Source organism: Watersipora subatra, chromosome 7 (genome assembly GCF_963576615.1).
Source record: "Watersipora subatra chromosome 7, tzWatSuba1.1, whole genome shotgun sequence".
Classification (NCBI taxonomy): Eukaryota; Metazoa; Bryozoa; class Gymnolaemata; order Cheilostomatida; family Watersiporidae; genus Watersipora; species Watersipora subatra.
The window spans coordinates 39,626,040-39,648,878 of record NC_088714.1 but is presented as its reverse complement, the minus strand read 5'-3'; the positions used below and the strand labels follow the sequence as shown (position 1 = coordinate 39,648,878).

Sequence of the window (22,839 nt, the reverse complement as noted above, 5' to 3'; positions counted from 1 at the left end):
GAAACAAAATATTTAAAAAATTGCTGAAGGCTCTGTTCCAGTTTTTGATTAAGAATTTATAATAAAAATTTTATAATAATAATTTTAACAGCGATTGGTTGACATATTAAGAAATGTCTTTTAACAGGAATTGGTTGACTTATAATAAAATGTCTTTTAACAGGGATTGGTTGACTTATAATAAAATGTCTTTTAACAGGCATTGGTTGATTTATAATGAAACGATTCTCTTCTAATTAGAATTGTTGACATCTTTTAAAAAGGGTTGCATAAGAAGATATTTGCTCCTCCGATCCAACTCTAGCTACAAATACTAAAAACTAAAACCTGTGGTTGGCGGACAGTTACCTTAATGTTACCATTAGTTACCAAATGCTACTAGTTGCTGATTTTATTCAACGAATGAATGACAATGTTGCTCCATATGCTGAACTTAAATGTGTCTAATGAATAATCAAGCCATGAATTGTAGAAAGTAATCCTAAACTGTCAATTTATAAAAAAACTAGCCATTATGACCCTTTTGAAGTATATTGAATTGAGTGCCTTATATACCAAATATTTTAGGAAACTAAAAATATAGTAGTCTGTTTTATGTCTTTTAAATTTTTCTGTTTTAAGGTAGTTCAAAGGAATTATTTAGTAGCTTCTCCCCAGGTTAAATTATTTTATCATTAAATATTACCAAAATGATTACTCTTTTACAAGAAATGAATAAAAATTATTTTTGGAAAATACCTTTATAGTTCTAAGAAAATTAACTTGACACACTGAGTGCATTAGTTCATCAAGCTGTTTAGTGCAAACATGATATTAAAAAAATCAGAATTTGTAAGTACATGTATTATAATCAGCCATCCATAACACGCAGTTCCAAAATATCTCAAGTTCTTCAAATTATTTTGCTATTGTTGATTTTTATTGACATCACAGAGATTGTAGAAAATCGTCATTTTTCATTTGAAAAACCCTCTTAAAACAGTAAACTTTTATAATAATGCGCATTAAAATACTTCTTTTAGAACAAGCTGTACAGCTACAATATTACAACAATGTATTTAAAAATGTTACCTTTAATAAGCAAATTTATAGTTTTTCACCATATGTAAAAAAAGTGAAAAATGAAAACTACGTAATCAAATGACTCCAAACTTGGGCAATTTCGAACTAAAATGATAATTTTGAAAATCTTTGTGTCTTTGGCTAAAAGAGAATGAGATTTTTATCAGTTTCTATTAGAATGGTCGAGTGCAGATTTCATCATTTTAGATAATTTCAAATAAGTGTTTCACCTAGATTAACTCATGGCTTGCCGCTTTGTAAATTTTAGTGGTGTGTTGAGGAGATATGCGTGGAAGATGACAGAGCACCAGAAATGAATGGTAAATAAAACTAGAAATCAATCAAGTAATATTGCATACATAGGACCCATTTAGTCGTACACAGAGTGTTTGTAAAGTACGGTGAAAACAAGCAATGCCAAATATAATTTTTATGGTAAACATGACAGTTCCATCAGCTCATACAAATTATATACTCATTTATACCCAAACTCTAAGTTTATTTTCAAACATACTCAATCCAAACCCATCAACCTTCAGTTTCTTTTTTGAGAAACTCATAATCTGAAGACTGTAATAATATACAACAGAAAATGATTTAAAATACAGAATAGAATACGTTGTTTAAATAGTAAAATTTTTGTTTAAACTGATTTGAAACTTGAACGAAAATGCAATAATAAGGCATTGTTGCATGTATCAAAGTAAAATATTTAACCTGATAGATGCAGTAGTTTTTCAAACAACATAAATAATCTGTTCCAGGAACGTTTGTTATAAGGATTTTTTTCTACCTGAACCGTAAAATACATGTAAACTGCTTAATCCATTCCAAAATCTTTCTAAACTCACTCCTTTGGCTTTTCAAAAACTAAGCTCAACTTTTAATTAACTGGCTGCAACGTAAAATTAGTATCATTGGTTTGTATCAACAACATTTCTCCTTTTTCTTATCATATTCACCACTTGGTTTATGGTCTATAACTCCGTGCTTTATTGACACGCCCCATAATCTAGGGTACTTGTATATATATAACAGAGATTAAGTGAATGCATGACGTTGCTCGGGTAATAAAAGTCTTTGCACAGAAAATTTATTTTTAATTAACATCTAACAACAGTTACCATCAGAACGTTCAAACTTCATATCATGAGAAAAGTGTTTTGTGCAGTTTAAAGAAATTAAGAGAAAAAATAAATCAACTGTAAAGGTTTTCAAACTTTGTCAAACAACTGTAACGTGTAATATGTAATAAGATTAATATGTAATGTTAACTTGGTTGAAATAATATTTTAAGAAATAAGTGTCGGTGATAAAGAAAGCAAACAATTTTGCATGTTCAGTTTGTTTGAGCATGATTTGGAACATTGGTAAATATCTTGTATAACGAAGGTTTCTATCTAAACCTATTTTGTGGAAACTTTGTGTAGTAAATTCAGTTAATAAATGTTCAATAGCGAACCGTGTTTTTGATATTATAAGTTGATTAGTGTCAATAAATGGTGAACAACTTCCTGTTAGATCATTTTTAGTTTAAATTCTATCGAGCATTTATTACTTAAACAGCAGAAACAAGGCTGATGTAATGGGATGCATTTATGAACACTGTGACCTTGGTGATAATATGGACAGTGTACCTTTACACGTGTATGAAACCATTTTCTGACAACTACAAATCTAAAAACAAACTATCAGATAGGTAGTCTTATGCTAAAAACTTGTCTACTTTACACTTATTATCTTACGCTTGTTTATTACATAATTTAGTCTGCTAAATTTCCATATATTTGTAAACTCTCTCTCTCTCGAAAGAACATTATTTTAAAAAATCACATTTTTCTGCTGGCCATAATTAACAGATTTTCAGTCTCTTAAAACTGAATAATCTTTGAGACATGTTTTACTGGTAGTGCATGGAGTTAGGAAAAACTGGCTATTTGTGTTATTAATTCAGCGGACAGAGTTCAAACTATGCGCTAGATGTGGAACTACCAAGGCACTTTGTTAGAATAGCTATTCTAAAATAAGTTATCAAATGGTCTTAAGTACTAGTCTTCTAGTTTCACAATGTTGTTACTATAATGAGATGCCAGCAGTGTTATTATGTTACTACTTATTCATAAGATAGATGAAAAACAGTTTAATATATTTTCATTTTGTTGGCTATACAGAAAACAGCTAAACTTGAACAAGGGAGTTAGACATGTCTATAATGGATTCTTCATAGAGCTGGAGCTTTTTTGCGGTTCAGCAAGACTCGGACACTCTAGCTGTTCTGTTTAGTTCAGCTACGCTTTTTACATACATTAGGTAGAAATAAGCTATATTTCAAAGTGGAACTTTTTTTTAAGTTTGAAATATTTTTTCAAAAAAAGAATTAGAATTTTAGATTTCTGAGCAAACCTTAAAAACTCAATTAGAAACATTACATGTGACACACCAGTAATAGTAGAGTAACCATATTGCTCCCATACTAATAATTCAAAAGTTTCATCACAAAATGTGTCTTGTTTTTCATGGTTTCGTTTTGTATCTGTTTTATTTTGTTTTTCCTAACTACACAAAAGCAATTTGAAAAAATACAGAACTTGATAACAAAAGCTGATTGTAGGAAAGGAAATTAAACTATATTTTACACTAAGTTAAATTTTTCAAGCAAGCACAGAATATTATTATTTTCCTAAATAAATAGTATATAAGACAATGCCAAAGTTATACCTACCTATACCTCTCTATACTGTCTTGAATTGTGCAGTATGTTATATCCAATAATAACTAAAGTATTTTATCCATGAGGTTTAAGCTAATCTGCTCACTGATAGATAGTATGAAATGTACTAAAGCAACCATAAACTTGTCACAACTAATCATTTTAGCCTACAGCCTCTTTTTGTGTTTTAACCATAACTTACCTATAGAAATATGAATTCTCATCAAAAAATAACAGTTTGGCAAAAAACCTATTTCTGTTTTTTTAGAAAGCTGTCCATTTGGTGACAGCAGTGGTAAGATATTTGCTGACTCAGATGATGAATGCGTTAACCTAACAAGAAGAAGATGCAGAGCTAGCTCCTATGCACAAAACTTCTGTTGCATTACATGCCTTGCCTTTGCCACTCCTTTGCTTGGTCCGAAGTGTACTTTTGGTAACATGGCAAAGGGTTGTGAAAAACTCAGCCGAGCAGGCTGTAAGCGCAACTTTGATGTTTGTTGTGAGACATGCTGCAGGATAAGTGGTCCCGGGCAAGGACACAGCTGTGGACTAACGACTACTACTAGTACAACCACTACTACTATAACTACAACTACTATAACTACTACTACAACTACTATTACTGATACTACTACTGCTATATGGACTGTTGCTACAACTGCTACAAAGGTTTATACTGTTAATGAGACAGCATCGATTACTCAAATAAATTTAACTGAAGACATTCATCAACATAGGTATATGAGATACTTCAATCTGGTAGTCAAGCTACGGGAATTTGAAAATATAAGTTTGAACTGCACTGAAGATGATCTTAAAGATCGAACTAACAAGTTGCTCTTAGAACTTGAGGTGAGCTCGCATCTTATTGGCCATTTAGTCAGCTTTAATTCTCTCTGTCTCAGACAATATGAAGGCAAATTCCATTTGGTTTATTGTATATATGGAAAACCAGTTGTGAATGCGCAGACATTCACATCCTGTATATCAGTTCAACTTATGTTATAATAATTTTTACAATAAAAGAACATATGTGGCTTTACTCAGCTGTAGTTTTTTTAATATATCTAGCTATTTTGTAGTTTGAAGTTATATGTCTATATCGCTAGTACTGAAGTGTTTAAATTAAAATTTATAAAGAATCATAAAGCTAATAGTTATGCTGGTTTAAGTTTATTGTAAAATATTTATGACACTTTTAATGCTAGCATAACTCTCAATAAACACTAAATATCTCAATGATGTTGACATTATGAGATGAAAACATCAATGATGCATAAACTGTTCATGAGACTCTGATGAATGAAGCGAGCAAAGAAGCATATAGCACATACATGTATGTGTGCTTAAATAATCAGTAATAGCAATAAGTATACACAGCGAGTAACAACCTGAAATGTAATAAAAAGACAAACAGACTTTAATTAGTTCTATTCTTAAAATTCAGAGCTTAATGGTTAGATATTTAGAAAGATTAAAAACTAGTTGAGAGTAAAACAAGTTTTTTCAACATGAAGTGATGAGCCAGAAATAAGACTGTTGATATATCAATGAGTTAGCTCTTCTATCAAGTAGGAGTGTTTATACAGTAGGTGGATATATGAGTAGGAGTGTTTATACAGTAGGTGGATATATGAGTAGGAGTGTTTATACAGTAGGTGGATATATGAGTAGGAGTGTTTATACAGTAGGTGGATATATGAGTAGGAGTGTTTATACAGTAGGTGGATATATGAGTAGGAGTGTTTATACAGTAGGTAGATATATGAGTAGGAGTGTTTATACAGTAGGTGAATATATGAGTAGGAGTGTTTATACAGTAGGTGGATATATGAGTAGGAGTGTTTATACAGAAGGTGAATATATGAGTAGTAGTGTTTATACAGTAGATGGATGTCTTGCTGCTGACCCTTCTTTGATTTCAACAATTTATACAAAAATGGTGTCATACTTAAACTCTTGCCTAAATCTCTCATTTTTATACAAGAGAGTTTGTACTCCAAAAGATCACCTATTATCAACTTACATGCAATATATAACCATTGTTTTTAAGTGATCAAAATTATTACTTTAAAATGTTTCATCTCTTCATTTATTTCTATTTTGTTTTGAGTAGCAGATCAATCGCGATTTGTAGTTCAGGGCGGGTATTATAATTGTGGAAGTGTCTGACTGTGCTACCGCAACTTCTAATAAGTGGAAAGGTTTTCAGTAAAAATTATGTTTATTTTCACGTGTAACCTCTTGTCTATACCTTTGTGTGTAACCTCTTGTCTATACCATTGTGTAGTTTCAATAAACTGTTCCACAAAATTGTAGGCTAAAAAACCTTGGAGATGCATAATCACAGCGTTCACAGTAACTCAGTTGTTAACATGTTTTTAGGGTTATGTATGTACAGCGTTTAGACGCTATGTTCCTGAAATCTCAAGTTGCAGCGTGATTGGAGTCAGCTGCGGTAGTATGGTCATCAACTCTACGATTGCGATACCAGTAGAAGATGAAGGTGTGAATGCTGCCGATGCTTCTCCCACAAGCCAAAGAGAGCTGTATAAACAAATATCCATGATAGGAAAGAACATTCAACTTGGTGGGTTTATTTCAGATCCAAGAGTTGGTGGTCGGTGAGAGCTAATTAATTAGCCGTCATTAAGTATCACTTATTCTAATCTAATCCTAAATGCAAAATAGCTCAATGACATTAGGCTTACCAATGTGATTATTATATTTAGTAAATGTTATTGACTTTTTAGTGGTCGCTGATCTGAATGAGTGTGAGACCCCTGCACTGAATAACTGTAGTTTTAATGCAGAATGTATCAACACTGATGAATACTATACATGCTCCTGTAAACCAGGTATGCATAGAATTTATAATACAAAACCATAATACATACTTGCAATTTTATTTTGAGGTTATAATCATGTGCTATAAAATGAACTTTGTGGTAATCAACAAATCAACGAATAAACAAAGTGGCATAAATTTCTTCTTTATTCGCTGGCTTTATCCAGCTTTATTCGCTCACCGTAATTGCCAAGACCACCTGTACTGCTTTGAGCTCAGACACCAATCTAGCCTGAGCCTAACAAATCCCATAATAAAACATGCCCTTTTTTTCCTTTTTTGTTTTCGGTCACACCATAACTACCAGCAAGCAGCTGTAGTAACTCACCTTACTTGTGTGGCTTATCTTGTTACCTGACTCTGTCAGGGTAGTTTCCATAGACTATGCCTCTGACTTGTCTGACCCTGTGCTACTGCCAAAAATACTCTCCTCGTTACTGCCAGCTCCATTGCCAGTGTGTACTCACTTTTTTATCATCCTGACCTCCGCCACTATCAATACTTTCACTGTGACCACTGTCATAACTAACACTACTTCCACCAACCCCAACTAGCCAAGAGACTTTTGGTTGGGTCAGTAATGACTCCTCAACCTCACCTCCGTCTGTTCCATTTTTACCTCACCCTCCCCAATAAAAAGCGGGCTCGCCAGGCATCCTGCGGGAAGTCGCCACCTGGGCCATAATTGGCTGCACAGGGGATGGCATCACAGAGCGGGGAGTTGACATAGGCCCAGACCTATCTAGCTGGACCTGACCCTCCACCAGTGCAGGTCTGCTACCATTAGGTCTCCTCTGAAGCTCGGCTATCTCTTGCACAGCTACTCTGAATGCCTTGCCATTTTTCAACTCCTTGACTGCTGTCTCACATTTGGTTTTTAGCCTAGCCAATTACTCCTTTGACTTCTTCCACACTTTTTTCCTCTCTCTCAATCTCTGTTACCTTTCCCTCATGTCCATCTCTGTCTAACATTCCATTGCTAGATACCTCAGATACCTCGGCTAAAAAAGAGCAAACCTTTTCCATTACAGATACTGGTTCAGCTCCTTGCTTAGCACTTTCACTTACCTCAGACTGTGTTCCCTATTATTCCTCAAAGATACTCCCACCTCTCAGGTGCTTTGGGCTGTCTCCATTGACTACCAATTTTTCTATTAATGTCCTTGAGCTAGTTTTTGATATACCTTTCTATTATTGCAGATCCACTACTCATCACTCCCTTGGTTTCACAAGTCCACAACTCTTGACCTGTGTATCCTTTCTTAACATCGTTTTTCCTGTCAGACTTATTCGTCAGGTTTTGCAACTTGGCGTCATCTGAAACATAACTTGACCAAGCAATAATGGTTCTCAGTGAAAACGACTTAATTGGCTTAATACTTCTACACTCTTTTACAGGCTCAAACTAGCTTTCGCATAACACATTTACAACAGCAAATAATTTTAGCTGCTTCAACTCAGTTATGCCCAAAATGTTCGTTCTCATTTCTTTCACCACATGAACTTCCGCATCCATACACCTGTGTTTACTTTTCAAATGAACTATCACACTTCCAACCACTTTTAACTCACTACCATCAGCATTTTCTAAAACTGTTGATGATTGCTTTAACAGTAGGCTTAACCTATTGGCTGTTGCCTCGGTTACTATTGACACTTCAGCTCCAGAATCGAACATAAACTCGACATTCACTCCAGATTAACTTCTAAATACTGCACAATTCCTTGGCATAGTCATTGATCTTTACCATATTCATCTCTAGAACCATCAAATCTTGCACTTCAACCCCTGCTACTGTCGCTGTACCTTCCATCCTGACTATCCATCTTTCACTTCTCAAACCAATGGTCTCTCTCATACCTGTTCATGCTGTAATCATTGGGTCTATTCCACTGATCCCTTACATCGTGAGGGATTTCTTTGTCCTAATACCTCTCCTACTGCTATGTCGACTTCCATACCTTACTTCTCTAACCTTATCTCTGCAATATCGAAATACATGTCCTTGTTGCCCACAAGAAAACATTTAATGGAGAGACAACTGCGCATCCCATGGCTACTATGCTTGCAGTTGTAACAAACTCTATCTTCACTACCTTCTCTACTATTTGCTCCTTATCTAAAAACATACCTCTTCCTGCTATTGTCTCTATACTTCCTACTGTCCCTGTCCTTGTTAGACCCTCGACTTCTTGCCCCATACCTTCTAAAATCATACTCATCACTACTATCTCAATAATCCATCTACATTCTGAGTCGTACTTTTTATTACCACCACGCCGGTAATGTGCACGACTGTTCCACTCTAATACTCTCTCTACCTCTTTTTTAATCTCACTTTTCAAGTCGCTAGCTCTACTATCTGCTCTCAAGAACCTGTCTTGAATGATTCGCTATTTCACGAGCCTTCAAGGCCTCTTCCAACATCACCCAGGTCAAATTGGCATTTTTCATTAAATCTTTACTCACTTCTCTATCTCTCAATTTGTTAACTGCCACTATAAAGAGCAAATCTTATTCTATCAGCATTTTTCGCTACCTCAGAATATCTGCTTAAACTCTCAACTTGTAGCAAGAACTCTCTTTCACTTTCTCCAAGTGCCTGCCTAGCCATCAAAAACTTATGCCCCTTCACAAACATGCTTTTCTGTCTTCAATAATATTCTTGCACATTTCCACTGCCTCTTCATAAGTTGAATTTGCACCATATACATCAAACCCTGCACCTCTTAATTCTTCTCTACTACTGTGCCCAATAGCTCTCAATAACGGCCTCAACTTAGCTTTACTTCAGATAATAAGACGTCTATTGCCACCTTCATCTTCATAACCTCTTCTCTCAACTGCACTCTCAATACACAAATTAATTTCTTCTATAAATCTTTCCCACGAACCATCACCTTGCTCACCAAACACCAGCCTCGGATAACCGATCTCTCTCATGTCACAACACAATACTTTTGACGCCACCAACTCACTCTACACCTCTCCTTTAATTTTTCAATTCTCAACTTCTACCACTTAACAAATAAGAAATCTCTCTGCCTCTCCAACACTGACACTTCACTGCTTTGACACCTCACCGTCTCACAACTCGTTTGCACAACACTACACCACCACACGTCACCTCATCTGCATGTCCGTGAAAGGGTACCATCAAACGTTAAACTAATTATACAACCAGAAGATTATTTCTAACAATAACAGCACGAAAAAATCTAGAATTCTGTCAACTGCGCTATGTTTTAAAAGTAATTAAACTTACATGTACTGATGTGAAAAAGAAGAAGAGACCCCATCTTTAATTCTACTTCCTTATATACTCCGCGTACTGCCTTATACTACCTAATCTGCTAGTTTTACCCACTAGCTTTATTCGCTAGCTTTATTCAGCTTTATTCACTCACTGTAATTGCCAAGACCACCTGTACTGCTTTGAGCCCAGACAACAACCTCGCTTGAGCCTAACAAATCCCGTAATACAACAGCTGTATTGAAAATAGGTTGAAACCTGGCTGAGCAGGCATCTGGCAGTTTAAAGTATCAGATTAGAACATGAATTGTAGAAAAATATTTAAAGAAGTAAAATGAAAATATGTTTAAGAAAAAAGATCAAAAGAAATATTGCTAAAAAAACTTACCCAAAACGCACTCTGAACTGAGAAGAGGTATTCAACCTGTGTCACTGACATGCATATGTTCCAAGATGCTAGAACATATTATCTTACATAATGTGAGCTCCAAATTAAATAATGTTTTAATACCACAACAACATAGTTTTAGAAAGGGACTGTCTTGCACCAGCCAACTGTTGACCACCACCCAGTCCATCATGAGGGAAGTTGATTTGGGAGGATGTGTGCAGGCAGCGGTTTTAGATTTTTCCAAGGCTTTCCACGTCTCTCATTCACTACTGATGAGCAAGCTTTTTTATTTTGGTTTTTCAAGTGATATTTTTTCCTGGATACTAGACTTTTTATCGGGCAGAAGCCAGAGAGTAGTTTTAAATGGAATTTTTTCAGATGTTGAAACGGTAACTTCAGGAGTCCCCCAGGGCTCGGTCCTTGGGCCAGCTCTGTTTTTATTGTATGTCAATGACATAGGGCTTACTCTGGCATACACAATACGATTGTATGCGGATGACGCATTACTACACTGCCCGATTACTAGTTCATCTTCTGTGGAAGATTTTCAGAAGGACTTGGATAGCCTGGAGAGATGGGCGAGTGAATGGCAAATGTCTTTTAATACTTCTAAGTGTTCAATAATTATTTTTGGAAATACCAAAGCTGTTAATAACCAAGATCTAAAATATAGATTAAACAATGTAGTTGTAAACAGTATCAAATATTTAGGAGTTCTAATAACAAATGATTTTAATTGGAGTGAGCATATAGTCAAAAACATTCAGAGGTTGTTCAGACTCTCAGCATGCTCAGACGAAATATGTCATCAGAACCACCTAAAATCAAATTAATCGCATATAAGACCTTATGTCGACCAAAAATGGAGTTTGCTCTTGAGGTATGGGACCCGAGCAAAAAGAAATATGTACAATTGCTTGAAATGGTCCACAGGGGAGGTCCATGGGAGTTACACAGGAAAAAGAACAGTTGGGCCTTGTGACTTTGGAAGAACGTAGACATGTCCAAAGGGTTAAATCTTTACATACTATTATAAAATCAACAGACCCATCTCTGAAGGAATTAAACGATTTTATTGACACTTGTTTTAAGGATGATCGTCCACAAACACGGGCCAAATCCAAAAGACAGCCTTTGGCTATTTCTAGTAACTGTGATAATTTATTAAATAGTTTTATACCGAGAACCACTTGTGGACTTAACATTTAACCATTTTTTACCAATTGATCCTAATGGTCTCCCCTTCCACCTCGGGGCGGTCTAGAGGCTCTACTTTAACATGAAAATGAACTATATCAGTTGGTTGCAGTTGTAGTTTACAAAAAGCTAGTACATTTACATTATGATTTTGAAAAGTATTTTTTAAAATCATAATTCTTAAAATAAAAGTCTTAACATTATTCTTAATAATGAATAATTCAATATTTACATTATTAACTCTCTAATATCCTTATTACATAAACATATCACTGGGTAGCCAGTATATAGCTAAGAAAAACTAGTATTTTTATACAAAAATGCTAGTTTGGTAGCTTAGATTTTACCAGTGCAGTTAGTTTGCAACCAAAAATTCATGTCTTTAAATCTTTTTTTAAAGAACCAATGAGCAAGTTAGCATGCATTTGCATGATCTAGTAAATGGTAGCAAATACAAGTGTTATTACTGAAACTGTGCAGTGATCACTTCACAATCCAATCTGTTGCTTTAATTCCTTAAGGTTAAACTCTTGCTGAATCTGGAATGCTGATGATTTTATTTATAGTTATGACTTGACTTTCCCTTGAATGATCTTTCAGAAGTTTAAAAGTTGCTTTTCTCAACTTAAAAAATATTTGCTGTAAAAACTAGTCACAAAAGATTTCATAGTTTATTGCAAACACACAATCTGGAGAAAAATATGAATTCATTCTGTGTAGGTAAATCATATGAGCTTTATGTCTCTAACTGCAAGTTTTGCTAAGTAAAGTTTTTTGTCCATGTTCAGAGTAAGTGATGCTATTTGACTTGTAATATTTTAGGCTATGTTGATGTGTCTCCTTATCTAAATGAACCAGGAAGAACATGTGCTCTTTCTTGCACTGACCTTTGCTATGCCATCAACACAGGTCACATGTTTGTACTCCCTTTTCTCCTGATGGTTATGGTAAGGGTTGTTCTAATTTATATAGTTTGTACATTATATGTTCTGACTAGTTTATAAACTTAAGTACTTACCTTGATAAGTGAGTACTTACCTTGATAAGTAACCCCTTTTATTACTAAACAAGTTGCGTAGCACTTTGGTAATCAACTGAGCATTTTGAGTCACTTTGTATTTGTCATTAACAATGTTTATCCAGCTTGAGTTGCTTGATTTACGGTTTCAGATTGTAAGCCAGAGGTACCAGTTTGGCACCAAAACTATCATATTATATAAACTAAACTATATTCGTATTAGCTACATTGTAAATAAAAAGTATGTCAGTTTATCTTTTAGTATGTTTTTCTACATTTAGAAGTATGTGATTAGAGTATGCATGAAGCATTCAGATTTCAATTATGTAGCCTTCAAAAAGGTAAAACATATACAAAGACATTTTCTTTATTGAAGTACACAAGGTTACCTGGTGATCCATTTAGATAGGATGTGTTGACAGTTGTGCATATAAGAGGTTAATAATTAAAATCCACAGTCTGAGTTCTTAATTAGTGTTTTCAGGCTATGATAAATAAATTCTTCCCTAATAACAAAAAGGTTTTTGGATGACTGCAAACATTTCAATGAAATTAAAAATTAATTGGAAGTCTAAAATCACATAAATAGTTGAATTAATTAGTTTTTGGTTTGTAAACAAGCGTTAGTAGTTAAATAAACAAATTATTTTATTTTGTTATTTCAACTAGGCACTAAATTACCAAATTAGTGTAAATATTAATCGAATCAATAATTAATTTACCACGTTAACTTTAATATAAATTTAAATTAAGCTGTAAATTAATAAACTGGTCTAACGAACAAATGCATTGTTATTAATATGCAGCTATGGTAAATACTAAAATGCTTTACTTTGTTACTGATGAAGTTGTTTCCCCACCAGTCACATTTTGCTGAAGGTGCCATGTAGAGGACAGCTCCACATTTATAGATACTCAGCATGTGCTCATCTGGTACCCCATTTCATAATGAATACTTTTTCAAAGTTTATTCATTGGTACCCTTCCAAGATATACAAAAAAATTAGAATTTTTCTAGACTCTCCTCAATGTAATCATAATACAATGTACTTGACTGCGGTTGTCAGCGACTCTACAGTCTTCTGCTAGTACACAACACAAAACAACCACTTTTTTGTGTATAGCCGTAATGACCAAATCAAGCTTTGGTTAATATTTTTGTAACTAAAATGATAAAACTAATTGTTTTTTTTAATTTTGCATATATCAAAATGAATGATGTTCCAGTATTGGATTATATAAAAATTATATGTAGTGCAACGAATTGAATTTAAAGGTGTCTAAAAACTATTGTTATCGTAAACTGTAAACTCGTATATAGATTCTTATGGCAGTTTGTAATGGAGGTTCAAAATTTAAACTTATAAAATCACCAATAATTGTAATAATCTCTGTTCATTGAATGATTAAAATGTTTATTTTGATGAAAAGCAAACTAGGCTTATAGACTAGTGAGTTATTTGAGCATTAGTCACACCAAACATTCATAATTTCAGATGATTGCTGCTAGAGGACTTTAAAAAAGAATGAAGTGAATGGTTATTATTATTACACGAGTTTCTCAGCAATACAAGAATAAATAATATTCAGTCTGTTGCACGGCCTTCACTAACCTCTGATTTAATAGGTAATAAATAATGTCATCCAATCAAACCCATATAACTTAGTATAACTTGCTGAAAGACTGTAGCTCTACTATAAATTACAAACTTCAAAAAACTTCTGTTCAACTCACTCAATAATTCCTAATTTTCATATTTTTCATTTTTCATTTTTTTCTGGCATGTAATGAAAAATCTTGTTGATGATGACTAATGCCGATAAAGAAGTGAGCATACATATATGCTTTACTGTAGTTTAATAAAGTGCAGTATATGTACAGTTTACCTACTCTTTCCGTCTTTAATAAGTCTGTCATGTTTTCTGAGCAGCTAGCAGGATTGTGATCCATTAGAATTATCCCTCACTACAACTTTCTAATGGGCAGTAGATATTTATTGCTACTGCAACTGCCATCCTTCTGCAAATTGCTCACTTCAATCTACTGCGTATTTACGTCCATAGCGCATTAACTGAAATCCAGCAATTCACACATACTAAAATGTGTATTCTTCAAAGAAGCCTAAAACTGCATGTGTACTACAACTATGTAGTACACATGCAGTTAGTATGAAGTTAATACTGCGGGTCAACTGACAGGTTGTTGACTTTTTAAAACATCTACATTGTCCAAAAATTTCCAATGCTACATTTAGCAAGCTCATGAACTTATGCTGTGACTTTAATATTATTTGAGAATATAGGGAGTCAAGCATTATTATAACCATTTTGATCGATGAAATTGGAGTCTTTGTATCGCAATTTTGTTAAGAGTAGATATTGTGGAGGATCGGGACATACCTGTGTACTATTTACTGCACTCATATATATATCCGCACTATCATTTAACCGAACCTCTCGAACTTCCCTTATTGCATACTTGAACTGCCTTTTTATTATTATATAACTGTATTACTGAACTGCCCTTGTATTACTGAACTGCCTTTTTATTATATAACTGTATTACTGAACTGCCTTTTTGTTACATAACCATCCTGTTATATCTGGCATATTCTTTGTGATATAAATAGATCAGTAGGCGGAGTTAAACGATAGGCGCTGGCTATATAAGCCAGCGCGGTAGACAGGCAGGGTGTGCTTGATTTCACTCATACTTGTGCATACTTGTATTGAAGATATCGATAATAAACTGCTATATACTCATACGAACTGCTTCTATTTACGCCTGCCTGGTTGGCTCACCGATTGTACAAGCAGGCTCAGTGCAACCAACAGACGGAACTGCCAGGGTGACTCTAAGAAGGCTAGGAGGCGATCCACGACCTTGTCTAGACTCGATCGGGTGTGCCATGGCACTAGAGATCCAGTTTTAAGACTAGCCATTAGTGGATCCAGACTAGTCTGGGATAGAGATCCAGAGGCAGGCCGGGGGTTTGGTTTCGGAGCAAGCCTGACTACTAGATTCTTGTCTTGGACTGACTTGACCGCCACAGGCAGGTCAATCAGGCCCCGGACAAGGTCAGCCAGTAGCCCAGGTTGCGACTCCCTTGTTAGGAAGTAAAGCTGACTCAGCTACCGGAGTCAGATCCTTTACACTGGTGGCAGCAGTGGGATTTGCTTAACCCACAACAGGACGACTAACAGGGACTAAAAAGACGCAGATATGACCAGACGGACTCGCAGCGCGGAAAGACCGGAAGCTCACCGAACGGAGGGACTAGGAGGTCTAGAGCGACTGACAGGTGTCTTGGAAAGACTGCTCGTCAACCAGGGAACACAGGGACCCCCTGCACCAAGAGAAACATTCAGAGCCCCAGAATATGACGGGAATAGCGATGTAGAGGCCTTCATCAGGCAGTTCAACGATGTAGCCGTTGCAAATGACTGGGGGCCAGGGTCCGCGCTGTTACACATCCGAGAGAGACTGCGAGGGCAGGCTAAGGACTGTGGACACGGGCAGACCATACACGGCGTATTTAACAACCTCCGGGCCAGGTTTGGACTGACACCCAAAGAAGCCAGAGCCAAACTGCAGGGCCTAAAAAAGGACCAGCAAGCAACGCTATTTGAGCACGCCACCCAAATAGAGAAGCTGACTGACATCGCGTTTGGGGAAATGTCGGATCGCCTAAAAGAGGAGATGGCCGTGGACACGTTCTGTGGTACGCTGGGCAATGTTTATTTGCAGCGACATCTGCTAGCGGTGCCTACTCCTACGTTGGAGGCAGCCGTGAGAGCAGGGAACGAGTACTTACAGGTTCGACCTAGTATAGCGTCTCACCAAGCCCAACCCTTCAGGTCGGACGTCAGGGCAGTCCAGCCAGACGAGACAGGACAGGGCGAGGGAGAACAGGGCCCCGACGAGCCGATTGGGGTGGCTAGGACTACCCCGAATACCCTCGAGCTGCTGTTGACCTCGGTGACGGACCTAGCCAAAGAAGTGGCCAAGTTAAAATTGTATATCCATCGACCGCAGTCTATTACAGAAAGCGGGACGAAGAAAAAGGAAATGGCGAGATGCTGGGGGTGCAACCAGGAAGGCCACCAGAGGAGAAGTTGTCCGCGGAGGCAGGCAAATCAGAGGACACCCTATAGGCAGGACCAGGGAAACGCCTACGGCCCGCAGCAGTAGGTCTACCTGCTGGCTGCACAAGGGCACCCGGACACGAAAAACACAGACAACGTAACAATACAAGTCGAAGGGAATCTGGGGTTGATCCGGAGGGTTGGCAGCATCCGACTAAAACGGCGGCACCGGTCAAGAGACCCCCGGTAGAAACGATTCCCGTCTACAACCCATACCAAAGTCTATGGGAACTGGACGAGGAGGAAGAGGGATGCGAGGCGAGCCCCCGGGACTCACCGCGGGCGGCCAAACAGGCGCAGCGGCAGTACCTCCACCAGATCCAGAGACTGGACGAGAAACGAAGAGTTTATGGACGTACCAGAGAACCAGAGAGGCCAGGGCGGAAGGGAGGTCCCACTAGGGCCGAGCACCCCGAGCGATCTGGACAGCAAGGGTCGGGACAGAGAGCGGATTCAGGGGTAACTGAAGCTCTCGAGAGACCAACGCTGTACAGATCAGGAAGAAGGGAGCTTGCGACCCAGATGGAACCCCGCCGTAAGCCTAGACAGGTTAGGTCAGAGAGAGATGGCCCCACCGGCGCTGATCCGTTCAGGAGATCCGTATCAACCGGATCGGGATGGAACGAGGACCCAGCAATAGCGGAACATCTCCAGAGACCGGAGTACCATAGACCCAGAGACGAAAAGGGCTGGAATGAAGCCGAACCCCCGAGACGGGGGCCGACCCGAGGCGGCCATCACCGAGGAGGGAATCTAGGCCAACCCACGAGTCCGGTGTCGGGTCCGACAGGCCGGTACGGGGAGAGCACAAGGCCAGCTACTCCCGAGGAAAGCCTGGAGGACCAGCTCGAAAAGAGTCCACTACCGGACAGGCCTAGGGGACGTCCGAGGAGGAAAAAATCGGAAGAGATGCTCGATACCGCCGCAACGGGGGAAGGGTTGCCAAGGGTTGGAGCCTTGGAAAAACCCCATAGGTCGAGCTACTTCCTACCGGGAAAGGTAGAGAGGCAAGACCTCCTGTTCCTCATAGACACCGGCTGCAACACTAACCTACTCTCCAAAAAGGTGTTCGACAGAATGCCGGAGCGAGTGAGGGTGCAGTTAGAAGAGAATGACCGGTACGGACTCATGGCAGATGGTAGCAAGCTCCAGTTTTATGGACTGATAAGGCTAACCGGAAGGATCAGGGACGTGGCTATAGAGGAGAACTTCCTCGTAAGCCAGATCAGCGAAGACGCTATTCTGGGTATGCCTTTCCTGATCTCCCACAAGTGTCAGATTGAATTCGGCCGACCCGTCATTTCCCTAGGGAATAGGCAACTTACTTGCACCGACAAATACGGGAGGATAATGGTGTCCAACGTTCACGCCTGGAAGAAAGTTACTATCCCTCCCTTGTCGGAGGTAAGAGTGACGGGGAAGATCTCCGCCAGAAATTACGTCCCGATGGGCTTGATAGAGGGCTCTGATCCACACATACCCGTGGCATGCAGCCTGAACAGGCCTGGAGAGGGGGGTGATGTCACCATACGATGCCTGAACCCCGGACGTCAACCGATAGAGTTGGGCGCCGGACACGTCATTGGCTCATACACGGCTGTGGAAGAAGAGGACATACAGACGGATCTCTGGTCTGGGCCGGAACACGGGAGCCTCGACGAATCAGGAGTGGGTGTGCCACTGTAAGGACGGGGAAAGCCGTCCCGGGTCACCTGGTCGAGCTATATCGGCAAGCCCTCCCAGGATGCCGGCACGAAGGAGAGAAGCAGAGCCTGGCCCATCTTCTGACCAGGTACCAGGACGTGTTCAGCAAGTATGATGGCGACGTAGGAAGGACCGACCGAATCCCCCACAGCATACCCCTGATGGAGGGTGCCAGGCCGGTCAGACAACCCCCCCACCGGTTGGGACCCCTCAAGGAGGCAGAAGCGGACAAACAAGTACAGGAACTACTGGAAAAGGGTTTGATCGAGCCTGCCAATGGGGCATGGAGTTCCCCAGTCGTCATGGTGAGGAAGAAGGATGGCGGATGGAGATTTTGTATTGATTATCGACAGCTGAATGCGGTCACCCAACAGGATGCGTACCCCATCCCTAGGATTGATGAAAGCCTGGACGCCCTGGCAGGAAGCCGATTTTTTAGTACGTTGGATCTGACCAGTGGATACTGGCAAGTACCGCTAGATCCGGACGCTCAAGAGAAATCCGCCTTTGCCACGAGAAGCGGGTTGTGGAAGTGGAAGGTACTGCCCTTCGGATTGACGTCGGCCCCCGCCACCTTCCAAAGACTGATGGAGTCTGTACTTCACGGGCTCCATTGGAAAACCCTCTTGCTATACTTGGACGACATCATCGTAATTGCTCCAGACTTCGAGACCCATTTGGCCCGTTTGGGAGAGGTCTTTCAGAGACTCGCCGCCGCGCAGTTGAAACTGAAGCCCTCTAAATGCGAGCTCCTCCAGAGGAAAGTGAGGTACCTTGGCCATGTGGTGAGCCCGGAAGGAGTGTCCACGGACCCAGAAAAGGTAAAGGCAGTGGCCGAATGGCAAACCCCTCGAAATATAAAGGAACTGCAGGCCTTCCTGGGGACCACGGGGTACTACCGACAGTACCTGCGAGATTACGCCACTATTGCCAAGCCACTCACGATCTTGACTAGCAAAGGGAAGCCTTGGAGGTGGGGAGCAGAAGAGCAGCAGGCATTCGAGACCCTCCGACAAGGCCTGATCTCGGCACCAGTGCTGGGGTACCCCAACCCAAAGAGTCAATATACTCTGGACACCGATGCCAGTAATGTGGGAGTGGGGGCCGTCCTGTCCCAGAACCAGGGGGGCAGGGAGACCGTAGTGGCATACTACAGCAAGACCCTCAGCCCAGCCAAACAAAATTACTGTGTAACGCGCCGAGAGCTCCTGGCAGTAGTAAAAGCCGTCAAGCACTTCCGGCCCTACTTGTATGGTCAACAGTTCGTGCTCCGCACGGACCATGCCTCCCTGAGATGGCTGTGTAGGAGGAGGGAGCCGTCGGCTCAAGTAGCTCGGTGGCTGGAGATTCTGTCAGAATTCTCGTACTTACTGGAACACCGATCAGGGGTCAAGCACGGGAATGCCGACGGCCTGAGTCGACAGGTCTGCCCAAACGACTGTCGACAGTGTATCCGAATAGAGGAGCGAGACGGGGGCCCTAGCAAACAGGCATTGCTGGAAGGAGAGTCCGACGCCGTGGCCGCAATTAAACTACCAGGAGACCGAAATTTTCGACAGCTGGTACAGAGCCAAATGGAAGGGACACAGGCTGTGGCCAGGATGTACTGGGCAGTAAAAAATGATCAAGAGCTACCAGAGGAGGAGCTGACTCTAGGGAGTAATGAGCTCCGGGTCCTACACAAGAGACGGGAGGCTCTGAGGTTATCTCCAAACGGCGTCCTGGAGGTCAGACTAACGACGGACGGCCACCCCAGATGGTGTACCCTATGTCCTCGGGCGGACCGGAGCCGGGTAATGTGGGACACGCACAGGCTTGCCCACGCGGGGGTTCACAAGACTGTAAAAAGATTACTACTCAATTAGTATTGGCCGGGACTGAATGCCGACGTGAGACGACTCATCAAGACATGTGAGATCTGTCAAGTGGCAAAAGCCGGCGGAAATCACGCAATTAGGAGCAGACACCGATTGTACGCCGGGCGACCGTGGCAGAAGCTAGCGGTCGACCTGGTGGGACCAATGCCAGTGACTAACCGGGGGAACAAGTGGATCTTAGTGATTAGCGACCATTTCTCCAGATGGCAGGATGCAATAGCGATCCCGGATGCAACTGCCCCGGTGGTAGCCACAACCCTGGACGAAAGGGTGTTCTGTTATTTTGGCCTACCCGAGGAATTACACTCCGACCAAGGGGCTCAATTTGAGTCTAAACTCATGGGAGAATTATGTAGTCTATGGAACGTAGACAAAACACGGACTACACCATACCACCCCCAGGGGAATGGCATTGTAGAAAGAAACAATCGGAGCCTGGGAGATTCCTTGAGAGCCTTGCTCCTGCGCCGTGGGCCTACAGAATGGGACTTGTTGCTGCCACAGATAATGAGGGCTTTCCGGGGCACTCCCCACTCCGCCACGGGAGAAACCGCGAATTACATGATGATGGGCAGGGAACTGCGATTGCCAGACCAGCTCTCAGAACCCGTTGCAGTCACTGGCCAAGCAGTACAGCCCTACGTACTGGAACTGGCCAGCCGGCTGGAGGAAACGTATGAAATTCTCCGAGACCGCCAAATGAAAATCCGGGTGAAGGACGACGAAGAGCCCCCATCGTTTGGGACCGGTGACTTGGTGCTGCTAGTCAACAAGAGACGTAGACGTGGAGAAAACCCCAAGTTACAGCCCAAATATGTGGGACCCTATACAGTCACTAGGTGTAATCCCAACCATACGTACCAAGTAGAGAGACAAGGACAAATCTCAGTACAAAACGAAGAGAGATTAAAACCATACTACGCGTGTCCAGAGGCCGATGGGAGGGCCCCGGCCACTAAGGAACCCTCCAGGAGGCCAAACATGAGAGGTGCTACTGGACAAAGAGAGAGGAGGCTGGAAGAGCTAGGGGAGATGCTGCCCGCAGTAGAGTACACTGGAAGGGAGCCCCCCTTGCCAACACGGCAGGAGAGGATGGAACCTCCCCCGGATATGGACAGTAACACGTTCAGGAGACGACTTCTGGAGGTCCTGGCCAGAGAAAGAGAGTCTGCCTCGGGCAGTCACGATCCCACCGGAGGGGTTAGGGAGGCAACAGAGCAAACCAGTATACCCAACGCAGAACCAGAGGAACCAAGTCTCGGGCCCTGTTCCAAACCCCCGGTGGAGCCCCCCGGACAGGATTTGACAGAAGGAGAGACAGACAATACCGCAGTCGATGAGGCCTCCGACTCCGGGGTCACCGAACAAAGGGATCCGCCCCAACCCGAAGTTTCTACACCAGCACCAGCTGAAGAAGAGGTGCGAATGAACGCAGAACCAAGGAGAACAGAAAATGGCATGGGAGAAAGACGAGACGGGAGACCCCGGCGAATGGTGGGTCCTCCTATCAGATACGGCGAGACTGTGTGCCACCAAATCGACCCTGAAGAAGAAGGACCGGAAGCCAGAGAAAGACAGGCCGAACTCAGGGAACGGTATCAGTCTACCAAAGCTATGGTGGAACAACTGGAGACCTTGATAGAGAGGGAAGGTCTGAGGACGAACTTAGAACTGATGTCTCAATATACAATTCTAAAAGAGTCGGTTGCCGAACTAGAAGAAATGATGGCCGCAAGCCGCCACGGAAGAGAACAACCAGATACAATCATACCTGACCGAAATATCCCGGGAAAGGGGACAGAGATGGAGGCAGACGAAGAAAACCAAGCAGGAGAGGAACCATCCGGCAATGAAGGCCTTCGACAGCAGACTCCGAACGGCAGAACAATTCGGGAACAAGAGCACGGCAGGACCGGAAAGCGGCCATCTTATGAAACTGAGACAGCCTCCAGTCACTTCAATCGTTGCGCGCTAACGAATAACCCGCTCTCTCCACAAACCTATATCACGAATATGAGACCAACTTCAGATGAAACCAACGCCATCGAGGATCCAGAACTGCAGGAATTATTAACAGAATTGAATGAGATCCTGGAGGAAACCGAGATAACGGCAGGGAACCAAGACGTCGATCAGGTAAAACTACCTGGGAATAACATAGCCAAGAAAAATATCGCACCCATTGCCTATAAGGGAGCGAGGCCGGTAGAACCGGCGATAACCATTACCAGGATGGTGCAAATGATAGGGAACAGGACGCCCCAGGGCAAAGCCAAGCCAAAACAGGCCAGGCAAAATTCTGAGGGCCAGAGTTTCCAAGTCTGGAGCGGAGGTAAACCACTCCAGGGTGGCCCTCCGCTAGAGACTAGCCAGAGACACCAATTGTATACTCCACTACGACCAGGACCGATACCAACGTTACATCCGGATGGCCGAGGAATGCCGTATAGAAGCTCAGAGGTTGAGAACACAAGCGCGACGTTTCCACTGAAAACACTCCCTTAATTGTTCACCCCTGGCCAAACAATTGGGGGGGAGAGTGTGGAGGATCGGGACATACCTGTGTACTATTTACTGCACTCATATATATATCCGCACTATCATTTAACCGAACCTCTCGAACTTCCCT

General features: G+C 41.1%; 1 protein-coding gene across 1 annotated transcript in view; it reads left to right on the top strand.

Annotated features, from left to right (window-relative positions):
• LOC137400749 (zinc metalloproteinase/disintegrin-like) overlaps positions 1 to 6,403 on the top strand; it is a 35,238-nt gene extending 28,835 nt beyond the window's left edge. Inside the window, exon 11 of the mRNA XM_068087086.1 lies at positions 6,161 to 6,403. Within this exon, the coding sequence (XP_067943187.1) occupies positions 6,161 to 6,403 (243 nt within the window). The remainder of the gene's footprint in view (positions 1 to 6,160) is intronic.
• Positions 6,404 to 22,839: the final 16,436 nt, after the last annotated feature.